Source organism: Neoarius graeffei, chromosome 26, assembly GCF_027579695.1.
Source record: "Neoarius graeffei isolate fNeoGra1 chromosome 26, fNeoGra1.pri, whole genome shotgun sequence".
In the NCBI taxonomy this organism is placed as follows: Eukaryota; Metazoa; Chordata; class Actinopteri; order Siluriformes; family Ariidae; genus Neoarius; species Neoarius graeffei.
The window spans coordinates 55,917,421-55,930,474 of record NC_083594.1 but is presented as its reverse complement, the minus strand read 5'-3'; the positions used below and the strand labels follow the sequence as shown (position 1 = coordinate 55,930,474).

At 46.1% G+C, this 13,054-nt stretch overlaps 2 protein-coding genes across 5 annotated transcripts in view; both read right to left on the bottom strand.

Annotated features, from left to right (window-relative positions):
- The window catches only part of celsr2 (cadherin, EGF LAG seven-pass G-type receptor 2), a 57,058-nt gene extending 55,928 nt beyond the window's left edge, over positions 1–1,130 (bottom strand). For 3 of the 4 annotated variants that reach the window (XR_009651625.1, XM_060909964.1, XM_060909962.1), the window contains exon 1: positions 967–1,130. The gene's annotated coding sequence lies outside the window, so the exon portion shown is untranslated. Of the gene's footprint in view, positions 1–92; positions 515–966 lie in introns of all 4 variants that reach the window. The other variant, XM_060909963.1, reaches the window with a different exon arrangement.
- A 99-nt stretch (positions 1,131–1,229) lies between these two features.
- Positions 1,230–11,573, bottom strand: capzb (capping actin protein of muscle Z-line subunit beta). The gene is made up of 9 exons (XM_060909965.1): positions 11,337–11,573; positions 6,903–6,992; positions 6,367–6,488; positions 6,064–6,177; positions 5,441–5,582; positions 5,215–5,331; positions 4,434–4,499; positions 4,275–4,351; positions 1,230–1,915 (listed from the first exon to the last, which is right to left on the bottom strand). The coding sequence occupies exons 1-9, from the start codon at positions 11,337–11,339 to the stop codon at positions 1,822–1,824; spliced, it is 825 nt and encodes a 274-aa protein (XP_060765948.1). The 5' UTR covers positions 11,340–11,573; the 3' UTR covers positions 1,230–1,821.
- Positions 11,574–13,054: the final 1,481 nt, after the last annotated feature.

The window sequence follows — 13,054 nt, the reverse complement described above, 5'->3', positions numbered from 1 at the left end:
TACCTTATTCTATTATCGGCTGGTCAATGCTATACTAGATACTACTGATATATCTAGTGTCAGTACTAGCACTCGATACTTAAGTGACTTACCCGTCCAATGAGGATTGTTTTTTTCTTGTTTACAAGATGCCACATCTGAGTCGCTGACAAATCCTGAATTTTTTTTTTTTTAAAGATAACTGTGCAGAGATTTATAAGCACGCAGTGCTTCACCACTGAACAGCGAGGGAAAGTTAATGAGGTAATTATACACGTCTGGGTATTCCACCTCTGGCAGTTCAATATCCACTGACACGGTCGTGAAAACTCCGTCCGGTAAGCCATAAGGGTCACTAATCTGTAGGTCGTTTATTTTAGACATATATCTAGTTATCTGTTCATTAGAAAAATGAGCCGTGTAGTCCGTCGGTTGAAAGTGATCCATTCTGTACACGAGTGCAGCAGTATTCAGCGGTGTTTTTTACCGACAAGATGGCGGCTGCTTACTTTCCGGTCACGTGACTGCAAGATCTCTATATATACACACACACACACACACACACAAACAAACAAAAAAAATCAGCGTGAAGGTCTTTAAAATGCACGTACACACACACACGAAATGAGAGATCACTTCCGGCATCAAGGAAACGTTGAACTATTTTTACTTCTGGGTCGAATCTCAAGCCAAGGCGCGCTTTAAACCCCGAAAGTGTCAATATTTCAGTTTCTGAGAAATAGTTTATAAAGTTACCTCAGAAGACTCCTAGTTAATAAAATACCCTAGATTACAGAAGCAGTTCTGTTTGAGATCCACTGAATTGCAGTTTATTAATATGAAACAGACTTCAGAACAGATCTGGCGTTATGAAATGATTTAGATTAAAATGAACTGCAGGCCATTCTGAGCCGAGTCAAAGAGAAGATAACTGTGATGTCAGGATGAAGCTGCAGCTGATGAGAGTTGAGATGGAGCATCACTCACCTCCCTGTGTTCTCTCTCAAACCAGCAGACTAATCACACTGAGCTTCTTGGGGAACTGCGGGTTTATTACCTCCACAGATCGAGTCTCCCACTGCCAGGCAGGCGTGAGGATCATGGGTCGCTCAGAGACCCACAATAAATCTTCCACAGCAGCCTGAATGTAATCCAGCAGCAGAAAAGAGTTTACGCTCTTTAGTTTTGCACTGAGCTGCACAACACACGGTTTATTCATACATTACAAATGAGAGACTTCTGATTATCAGTTCTAGCATTTTACAGTCTTTATTGTTGCTGGAGGCTCTAATAATACATGAATCGTAAGCTTTACAAAAAAAAAAAAAAAAGAAAAATTCCGCCCCATACAAAACAAAAACAGACTGCAAAGCCGGATGTGTGAGAGAGCGAGAGAGAGACAGGCAGCTATACAATGTGTAAAAGGTGTATGCGTGCACACACCCCACCCACAGAAAATTACAATTACTAATAATGATTAAGGACAACAACTTTTACTCTCCTGCATTTGTGAGACGTTGTGGGTGTGGTGTATATGGGGACGTGGCTGTAGATACAAATCAAAATGTAACCCAGAGATGCACTTTTCCTTGGTGTGAGGCAGCTGATGTTACTGTGGGGGAGAGACACGTCACTCATTAACCTAACCATCAGAACAACCTGAGTGGCACACAGCAGAGAGAAAGAAGTGGTGCAGCAAAACCTGTCAGAAAAACTCAAAACAGAACATCCCAAGCGAAGCGTTTTCCTCCTTTTTGTTGTTCCATAGACGAGACGACGACACTGGAGAGATGAAATAAACGTGAGGGCAGAGGGGGAGTGAGAATGGGGGCGAGAGTGTCTCTAGCTTTGCTGTTTGCGTTTGTTGAGTGCGTCGATCAGATCAGTCCTCAGAGCCTCCTTCTTCGCTTTAACTGCCTCCAACGTCTGCACACTCCTGGACAGAGGGACAACAAGGACAGGAGGCATGTCAAAGGAGGCGCGTCAAAGGAGGCGCACGCACGCGCACACATGCAAACAGGAAACCTTCAAATATCCATCAACATGTCAGAAAAATACAGATACATAAAATAGGAAAAATAGGAAGTGCACGCACACATTTTGCTGTTCAACAGTCTGGGTGATTTGTTTACATTTGTTTGGGAAGGTAAAAACCACAGCATTTAGACAAACAGTAAAATGACAGAACCCTGAGAATGAATCAATAAAAGGTCAGTTATTTGCATCGTGCTCTGTTGGGTTCCTGCTAAATTTGATTTTCCTGCCAGAGAACTGAACACACACGTGGGCGGAGCGAGAAACAGTGCACGCCACTGAAGAGTCAAAGAACCATTCTCTTGGACTTCACCTCAAATCTCACACTGCAGACTTCAAGAGGGTTAACACAGTGCACTATCAGAACACAGATGTGCACTATTTAGGGCTGGAATGTGTGGTTTGGGATGTGGCCGAGAGGTCCTCAGTCAGGTCTGAGCGCAGTAGAATCCGAAGTGGAAGATCCGGAAAGTTCCATTTGCCGTCTGCAGACGGTGAGGAAAAGACAAAACATGGACAGTGTGGCTCCAGTGCATCTCATTCGACAGGAACAAGTTTCCTCCGCCATTAGGGACACGTGGTTATTCTGAGCTCACTGTAAACTAACTCACTGACTGAAACACCATCCTGATGTTACTGTAGTGCGTGCGTTCACTGATGAACAAGTGGCTTTTGTGCAGATTTTGATCGCTGGCTGCCTGGATGTCACAATTCGCGAAATATTACAGCTATCAAAATGACCGCATGGCTGGTTGCAAGCATGATTAAACTCACCACCTCCTCCAAAACCTCTCAATGTTTCAAGTGTTTTTAATAAAAATGACGTGTTCATCTGTCCAGAAAAGTTCAGATAAGAAAGGATACGATGGTAAATTCTGAGATAGGCTCCAGTTTCTCCCAGCCAAGGCTGTCAATCACTTCAAGTGTAGCCACGCCTTCTTTCTTTATCACAGAATAAAAATTTAAAATCTAATTTCTGGGGGAAATAACAAGTGCAAATCTCAGCAGAGGGAAAACTGTTCAAATTAAACAATGGAGACAGTTTAGAAAAAAAAAAATTATATATGCGGTTATTGAAACTCATGGGGATGGGCAGGGCTAAAATTATAGAGCCGATATACCGTCCACGTGTACAGTCTGTAGCGCAGTCATGGGAAATGCCAGGGTCATGTCATGCCACCACACCCACCATCACAGCACACAGGTGAGCACTCCGAAAATTTACTTCAGGAGTTAGTTGTAATGACAACCGCAATAAACACCGTTAGTGTGTGAACAAAATCAAACGGTTCTCTATTCCACATTTGTGCAAGTGGCGTGCATTAGACAGGCAGGATTCCCAACACACACACACAAACCCTATACCTCCAGCCCTAGTCTATGAAGATCTGACGCTGAGTGAGAACCTGAGAGAGCTCTCGCTGCAGCTGCCTGTACTTCTGATTATCAGGGAGAGATTCGATAGATCTGAAAACACCACAGGGGGGGGAGACGACACACACCACAGCAAAGAAGAGTCAAATGTAAAAAAAAAAAAAATACATAAAGACAGATTGCAAGAAAATGAGAGAAGAGAGATCACCACAGGAGGACTGTAGAAGGATACACACACGCACCCCGGTCTCTGTTGCCCCTTTCCCAGTCTGTTAAAGTCAGGACTCGGACTCCTTTCCCCCCTCCTTGTGTTCTGTATGAAGTGTGTGAATGTGGAACGGTGTGTGTGTGGTGTTGTTCCTCCTCTGAGCTGAGTGATTGGTAGTAACAGAGCCAGAATTGGCGCGCATGCGTGCGTGTAAAAGGGACAGGCGGCACGGCGGGACAGGGGTGTGATGCTTTTAACACCGACAGTCTTCTTTCTGAGAGCAGCACAAATTCAAACGTCTACAGCGTCTAAGATCCACACACCTTTCTGTCTCACATCACTTCCTGTTTCTCTTCACCTTCTCCTCCACAGGTTTCCGTGGTGTTTGTAGAGGGGTCTAAACGTGACGCCTCACAAAATCAACACTCAGTTCACCTGCTGTTATTGTTTTGAAAGTGATGTCAGTATCATCTAACACACTGTTCTATTGGTCACACTTCTGGTCGTGGAACACCGACACACTGTGTAAACAAACACCGGTGCAATTTCATGACTACTTCACCTGGTTCAGTGGAAATAACCAAAAACCAGAATATTGAGGGATCTTCATTACGCCATGTTAAACCCCCCCCCACACACACACACACACACACAGCCAGCCTCTCTCTCACTCCTGTACCTCAGGCCGTTGACGATGTCCTTAGTCTTGCCAAAGTAGATTTCATTCAGTGTGGAGCGGATCTTATTCTCCATGTCCTATAAACACACACACACCTCAATCACAGTGTAATCACATGACAAAACTCAAGGCAGGAAGCTGAACGTTTGCGTGCGTCACCTCAACTAGGCGTCCAATGTTGGCGATGTGTGGTGAGGACTCACTGACCGTCTCATCTTTCTCCATCTGAGGAACGAGAGAGAGAGAGAGATCAATCATGACAGTATAAAAGCCTGAATTCTTCTGTTGAAGGAGTTGCAGGCTCCACTTTAACAGTGACCCACACTCGCTTTGGTTTGTTACAGGACGCATCTCTCTGGGTCTCTCTCTCTCTCTCTCACACACAGGACATTTATAATAAATAATCTCTGCCCTGACAATCAGCGGTCTTGACTGCATGAGCTGCTGAGAGTGAAGCAGGAAGTGCTGCTGTCTCTCTTCCTCTCAGATGGCGTGTGCGCTAACCGTCCTCTCATGTGACTTTCACACACAATGGGAGCTCACACTCGATCAGCAGAGAAAGATTTCAGCCCGGATATAACACCTTCACACATTACAGGTCACAGAGCACCAACAGGCTTCACACTGTGCTGACTGTGTTAAATGACGGTCACACGGCTACAGCACTCACACACACACACACACACTCTCTCTCTCACACACACACACACACACACACACACACACAACCTCAGCAGTCACACATGAAAAGAAAGATTTATTCAAAAAAGGAGAGATCTATCACTTCAAACCAAACCAGCCTACCTGGTCACCATGGTTACCTCTCTGTCTGTCTCTGAAATCACCTGGGTGTTATTGTTACACATCTCACCTAGTTTACCTGGATGTTCTCGTTACCCATGTCTCTGTGTGCCCGAGTTTACCTGGTTGCTATGGTTACCTGTCGGGTGAGGCTTCCCCCTAGGTTCATGGTTCCGGAGCCGGTTTTGGTCGTCTGCAGCCACAGCATCACCGTGGAGGTGAGTTTATAATGAGCAGTGCGACCACTCGACTTCTCCTGAGAGGCAGAGAGAGTGTGAGTGAGTGAGAGAACATGCCTGAAAGGGATTTTAAAGAGAAGGGCAGCACGTGTAGAACTCCGGTTTCCCAGCATGCGGAGCTCTCACCTGCACCTCCACCACGTGGATGGAGTCCCAGCAACCCTTGATTTTTTTGGAGCCGTCTCCAGCCTTCTTAATGAGGATGACTCCAGCAAAACCATGATCCAGATCCCACAGGTACACCGAGGACACTCCGCCCTCAAAATACCTGCACGCACACACACACACACCACATCATGAGATCAAGGACACACACAGAAGTTAGGGCGGCACGGTGGTGTAGTGGTTAGCACGGTCGCCTCACAGCAAGAAGGTCCGGGTTCGAGCCCCGTGGCCGGCGAGGGCCTTTCTGTGTGGAGTTTGCATGTTCTCCCCGTGTCCGCGTGGGTTTCCTCCGGGTGCTCCGGTTTCCCCCACAGTCCAAAGACATGCAGTTAGGTTACTGTGGGGCGGCCTTGGGCTGAGGTGCCCTTGAGCGAGGCACTGAACCCCTGACTGCTCCCCGGGCGCTCTGGTGTGGCTGCCCACTGCTGTGTGCGTGTGTGTGCGCGTGTTCACTGCTTCAGATGGGTTAAATGCAGAGGATGAATTTCACTGTGCTTGAAGTGTGCATGTGACGAATAAAGGTTTTAAAAAAAAAAAAAATTGATTAACAGACGTTAACAGCAGTGTGATGTAAACACACTTACAGGTCTCTGTACTGGTCAAAGGCATTGTTGGCCTCCACCTCCAGCTTCCTCAGACGGGCTGAGGGCATGGCACCATCATCAATGGGGGGCTCATATTTATTACTCCATGGAGATCTAAAACACACACAAAGAAACAGGGACAGCGAAAATAAACTGGACACATTTTAGTTGAGAAGCATTCAGGATCTTCAGTGTGTGTGGAACTGATCTGGGACGGGCTGTGGGATTTGGGGGTGTGGTCTGAGGCGGGGTTTGGAACAGAGCTGCAGTGTACAGCTGGGAAGGTGCAGTTCTGATTCTGACCTGTAGGAGTCACCATCACGGTTGTAGTCACACAGCAGGTAGTCTTTCCCAACTACTTTATCCCGGGCGATTTTCAGAGGCTGATCCACAGAAGAGAGCAGATCCTCACACAGGCTGGGCACCTACATGCGCACACACACACGATCAACATTCAGTCAAGAGACAGACAGACGTGCTACATCTGGTCCTGCTGAGTGAGTGACAGTTACACTAATCATCACTAACAATGGTGTGTGTGTGTGTGTGTGCGCGCGTGAGAGAGAGATGCAAATACAGATGTGGAGAGTAAAGCGATGGAGAGAATGGAATGTGTGGATTATAATCCATTTATCAGGTAAAAGGGAACAGCAGGTGTCTCAGCACTCGAGTGTGTGTGTGTGAGACAGAGAGAAAAACACCAAACTGGAGCCTATAAGCTTCTGCTACTTGTTCAGGACATCTAACTTGCAGGTCCACTGTGGAGAGGGAATTCAGTGCTACACGTGCAGAGCATTTGCCATCGGACCGGACACAGGACAACAGGAATGAACACACACCAGATCAATGAGGTCACTGAGATTCTTCTCGATCTGCTGTGGAGGGAGACGCCTCATCAGGTCCAGAGCGCAGTCTAACTGCTGATCATTCTGCAGAGAGAGAGAGAGAGAGAGAGAGAGAGAGAGGGGTTCTTATTAATTTCACAAAAAACGTTCCCTGGTGTGGTTCGGGGTGATTTGGAACAGAGCTGTTAAACACATGCAAACCGTGGACTCAGCAGCACACACCTACGATCAAAAGACACAAACACCCCCCCCCAAAAAAAATACAAATAACAGCTGTTCAGGTTTTAAATGCTGCAGGTGATGAAGTCGAGGCTCTGTGAGCAGTGCAACCGTGTGAGTGTCACTTCCTCAGAAACGCAGTGGGCTGGATCACAGGGTCACAGTCACCACTTCAAATCACCACCTGAGTGACTGACTGGAGCAATTCAAGGATCTCAGACACACACCGTAACATTCCTCTGTTTAATAAACCAAAGGGAGTGGTTCTCTGAACGAGTCAGAGTAAAGCTAGAACACTACATAGTGCTCCTCACAGCTCACTTCATATTCACACAGGACATGAGGTCAGGGAGGGGTGGAGTTTCATACACACGCCATTTTATTTGCTTTAGAACATTTATCATCAAACCCTGCAGCGTGTTGTGTAACGCTGACTTACACAGCTTGTGGGCGTGCAGCCGGAGCTCCATGTCACGTGAAAAGCTCCACCGGCGGTAAATCGGGGTGACGGAGTGAAACAGACTCATGATGTGAGAAGAGAAACAAGACAGGACATGGAGATCTCTCTGAAGAAGTCAGAGGATGTGAGAGTCAGTGTACGTGTATCAAACACACAGCACTGTCTCAGCCACTCAGACTGCACCGGCGCTGCACTCACTAACGAGACGGACATGGATCAATCACTGAGGACGTTAAACTCAGACCCGAGATCAGGGACTTGTGGACCGCTTTTGATTTGAGGAGTGCTCCATGTCATCATAGTGATCTGACTTCACTTCCTCCACTTGCATGTGCAACACCTGCTGTGTATCATCACCACACCACTGCTGTATCCACAGGAGAGCTGTGCTGCTTGACCATCTGTACGTGGTGTCAGCAACGGCGTCTGCACTCCCCCCCCCCTTATATAACTCCACATCTCAGTCAGCTGTGGAAGTGGAACAGAAAGTGCAAGTGTATTTCAGGGCTGAGGTACATTTTTGTGGATGTGGCCACATGTGACGCACACAGGCACGTGTCCCCCCCCAAAAGTACACAATTTCCAGCTGATGCAAACACACAACCTGAACACATGCACACTGACTGAACTGTAATACTCTGTCTGACCTACCAGGGGCAGCAAAAAGTGCAGTCTGAAAGTCAGAATCTCCAGAAGAAGCAGATCAAAAACAATAATCCAAAAGGCAAGTGTGGCAGTGTGCAACACTAACCTCGAGAGAAGAGGAGCTTCTTTAATGTTCATACTGTATGAAGAATGAGACAAGATGAAGAAAAATGTACTAAAACTGTTAACACGCTGTTTGTCTGTATTTCACACTTCAACAACCCAGTCACCAGCTGTAGCTCCTCATCCCTGCTGGGTCGGCGCATTACTGCACACTCAGTTTCAGCACACACAAGTCCACGCTGACGGGATCTGGGTGCTGCACAGTAGAGGTCTGCGCGGGACAGAATTTTCAGTCCTGCTCCTGCATTGTGCAGTCCCGCTCCCGCAAAGAATTATGATTTTCAGTCCCGCTCCCAAATCCCGCATGATGCAGACGTTCGCGTTATTTCTCACGAAAGTTCCTGTCATTGGCTTGGGGAATTAAACATGCTGAGCTTAGCTGAGCTCTCCACTGACCGATCCTTCATTTATTGTAAGTTTATTGTTTAGACTCTGACATTCTGCTGACACATTCCAAGTTGAGCGCTGCATGCGCTCATGATTGACAGCTCTCGCTTTGCGCACTCGCACTCCCACTTCCGAGTCTGTGGCGTTATGATTCCAACCGCGATTTCATTCTCCTCTCATATGAAGTGCTGCGCAACCACAACCAGCTCCTCAGATTATACACTGTCTATTTCTCGCTTTAAATTGAACAATCTGTGCAATACACAGTCCTTTGTAATACTTTTTAATACTTAGGACTAATACTCGACTTTTTAACGGTAAATGTACCTCTTTTTAAAGCAGCACTTACTTCTGAAGCACTGTGAGCTTCACTAGAGGAGCTCTGCTCTTCTGCCATGATCGGAGATCTCAAACACGGAAGAGCGGAAAGGAATCAGAAACGTACGCGAGATTAGACCACATCCGCAAATTTAGGCATCTTAAAATGTTTTTATTAATGCCAAATAAAATATCCAGCACAAATTATATATGATAGACATAAATTAATAATTTATAAATTTTATTTTAAACACGTTTTTAGTTAGCGGGACTGCAGCTTATCACCTCTCCTGCCCGCACCCGCATTGTGCACTCCCCCTCCCGCCTACGCCCGCAATGAGCTTTCAAAATTTGTCCTGCGCCGCACTGCTTTGCGTCGGGTCCCGCGGGAGTGCAGGGCTCTACTGCACAGACACTTCACGTGGACAAAATCTGCATCACGAGCACCTGTGGCACGCTGTATCCACGGAACAGACCTCAGCCTTCAAGCTGCTGTGTGCTGTGGTGAGAGGGGTGTGTGTAGGAAATTATATTAAATTATGACTCTGCTGTTCTTGGAACTTTGTAGAACATGAGATTATTAAATTTTGCAGATATTTTGGAAGCTAGTGCAGAAAAAATACCAGGACCATCTCCATACTGGATTTACAAATCACTCACACCTCAGACCCTCAAATCTGGAACAATTATATTTAAACCAAGATACGTTTCCCCCCCACATTTTTTAGTCAAGTGTGTTCCTGGATGTCCTGATTAAAAATCTGATCCGTCATGTCTGATGTACAAAGGAGTTTGTCAAACACAAACTTCCTGCACTGTTCCTCCTTTTCACATGTTCTAGATAAGATTAAGAAAAATTTAAGAAATGTAATTTTTCCAATTCATGTCTGATATTCTGGACAATCAGACTCCATGTCTACACATGATAATGCTCCCATCAGGTCTGGTGGAATGACAGAGCATGAAACTTAAATCTGTTTAAATCTTTGTTCCTCTGCCCAGTTCGTTGTCACAAATAATAAAAAGTTTCAACTGAAATGAGCATTTGTGGGAAAAAACCTGCTCAATATTTTTAACGGTTTCTGCTGTTCTTGCATTAAAGACTCTTGCATTATCACGTGTATTTTTTATAGCACTTTTAACAACAGACTGACATTGTCGCAAAGCAGTTTTACAGAAAATTAAAGACCTTAAATTTGGGATAAAATTAGCTCATGTTTAATCAAGCATCAACTAACGATAAAGCATGTGAAAAGATCTGTAGATAGTTTTGATATTTACTGATCACCGCACTGTACAGGACATGCCTCTTCCGCCTGCGTCATTTCCCCGGACATTAACGGCGTTGGAGAAGCCACCAGGTGAACGAAAAAAGTTCTGCTAGTCATTTCTCGTTAATCTCTCCTCCCCCCATTCTTCCTTCATGAACAAATGTATAAATGGCCTCACTACAAATAAACACACACCTAAGATAGAATAAATGATCTGTTTGATTACAACCAGGAACAGAAGCCTCAGGTGTCAATCCACCGGTCGGTGTTGTAATGTGAGCAGTGCACAATGTTACAGATGACAGTTTTAAGAATTTATCCCAACACATGACCATATAACTAAAAAAATAGTCAAATTAGCACAAACTTGACTTAATAAACATTAGAGTACTAAACTGTGTTGTGTACTTCAGTGCAGGTTTATCCTGAAATGGTGATCAGATTAAACCCCTTCATGAGGAAGGATGAGAATCTCGGTGTCATCCAGATGCATGAAACATCAGGTGTGTGTGTTGTTAGTGGCAGTCAGAATGACGTATAAAACACACACACACACACTTGGTAAACTGTTCAGATTTGGACAGGAGTACATTTTCATGTCAGACTCCACAGAGGAAACTTTATCTTTAACTCCTGCATTAAAGCGGCCTTTTGCACTGAGCTGCTGTGGAGCTGCCCGTCCTCTCTGTGTGTGAGAGAACTCGGACATGATGGATTTATTCCCTGCAGAACTGCAGTAACCTGAAGCGGCTTTACCATATCAGCCCCCATGAGGAGTTAAAACCCACACACACAGCTCAGAGCACTGCGCCACCGGTATGAAAGCAAACAGGATCTTTCAATGACTTTCAGAATGAACAGAAATAGTTTAGCGGGGTGGCAGCGGACACGCAGCGCTTCTCCTATAAAAGGAAAAGGTACTGATTAGCCTAGCCTAGCTTAGCCTAGCCTAGCTTCGCGCTTAGCACAATCTCCTGAGTGCAGCAGCCCCACTACAGGCCTCACCATGTTTGCGCCGGTCTCGGAGGGATAAACACACGGTCCTGGGTGAGTCGGAGCGCTCGTCTCAGAGGCTGTTTCCCGGTTCGGCTCGGTTCTCTCGGCGCTACACCGTGTTTTTACCCGCACCGAGCGGATGCTAGCAGGTTTTTTCGTCAGAGCCCAACCCTGTGTGTCAGCGGAACTCACTTCCTCAACCGGGGGCTCTGCTGAAAAGCGGGGCGGGGCCACAACAAAAGAGCCGCCTCAGACAGCGAAAAAAATAAAAAAGAGCATATCCGGGTCATGATAAACCTTCACGCCACCGACCAATCAGAGCGAGGTAAGTTAGGCATGGCCATGTATGGAATAAGAAAGGGTGTGGCCTGGACCGGCCGGGCTGCAATACCGCGCGTGGCCAAAAGGGGGAGACCGCGAGAGCGAGGCACTAATCATTATTACATAGACAACCTTTATTGTCATTCATGCTGCGTTCATGTGCTATGGGAAGATGACGTTTTCCAGTTGGGAAGTGGTATTTACCAGTGTGTTGTATTCACATGCTTTTGTTGTTGTTGACAAATTAAAGATGGTGGACCAGATTCAAGTTAGCAATAGTTAGTTAGCTGTCGTTAGCAATAGCGTCTGCTCTGGATAGGTAAAAACAAACCATAACAACACATTTTTAAAGGAAACGGATTTCTAACGTATTATATTACACTTGTTAATGACGCAACATTGCATAGACACAAAAAACTACCCACTAGTACTAGTAAAAAAAACCTTTAGTAGCGTACAATGCTTAACATTCAAGTGTCTTGTACCGCTCGCCGCCATGTTGAAAAGGTTAAAGTTCATCTCATCTCGGCAACTCGTGTATCAAAATTTTCTACGAGTTGCCCAGTGGAAAATACCACAAGAAGGGGCGTTCATGTGTGCTTTCCATGTCGGCGTTTGGTATTTACCATAATTCCCATAGCACATGAACGCAGCATCAGTCTGCAGCACGCGCACACCGAACTGACTTCCGTTGCAGTTTGGCTCAGCACAGAACACGGGCGATTGCTCTAAGACAGCGAGGGAGGCTCAGCCTCCTCTAAAAATGACGAACATCATGTAGGATGAATTGCGCTAGGCTTATGTTATAGCCGACCTTATAACATTGCTATTTCAGATCCAGAATCATAGAAATATATGTGCTCAACCCACTACAGTGCGAAATCATTCCGTTATAACTTTCCCCAGTTCGCCTAATGTGTGCGTGAGTTTCTCCCCCTCGTGACAGCGCGATGCAGCCCAGCCTCAGTGGACTTCAATGGCATTTGGGAGCTCTGCGCTTTTCAATCTCAAAATGCAAGACGGTTATTGGACAAATACTGCAAAAATGCCCGCCCACGGACTCTAAGCCTCACAGTGGGAGGGACATGGCAGTTTCCGCAAGGAGACCGGTGATTGGTGAAAGCGGCCGGATATTTTCTTTGATTGACAGCTCGTTTCAAATATAGACAGGCAGCGGTGAATTTCAGTTCACCTATGGCCATGAACTTTGGGTAATGACCGAAAGAACAAGATCGCAGATACAAGTGGCCGAAATGAGTTTTCTTTGCAGGGTGGCTGGGCGCTCCCTTAGAGATAGGGTGAGAAGCACAGTCACTCGGGAGGAGCTCGGAGTAGAGCCGCTGCTCCTCCACATCGAGAGGAATCAGCTGAGGTGGCTCGGGCATCTTTTCGGATGCCTCCTGGAC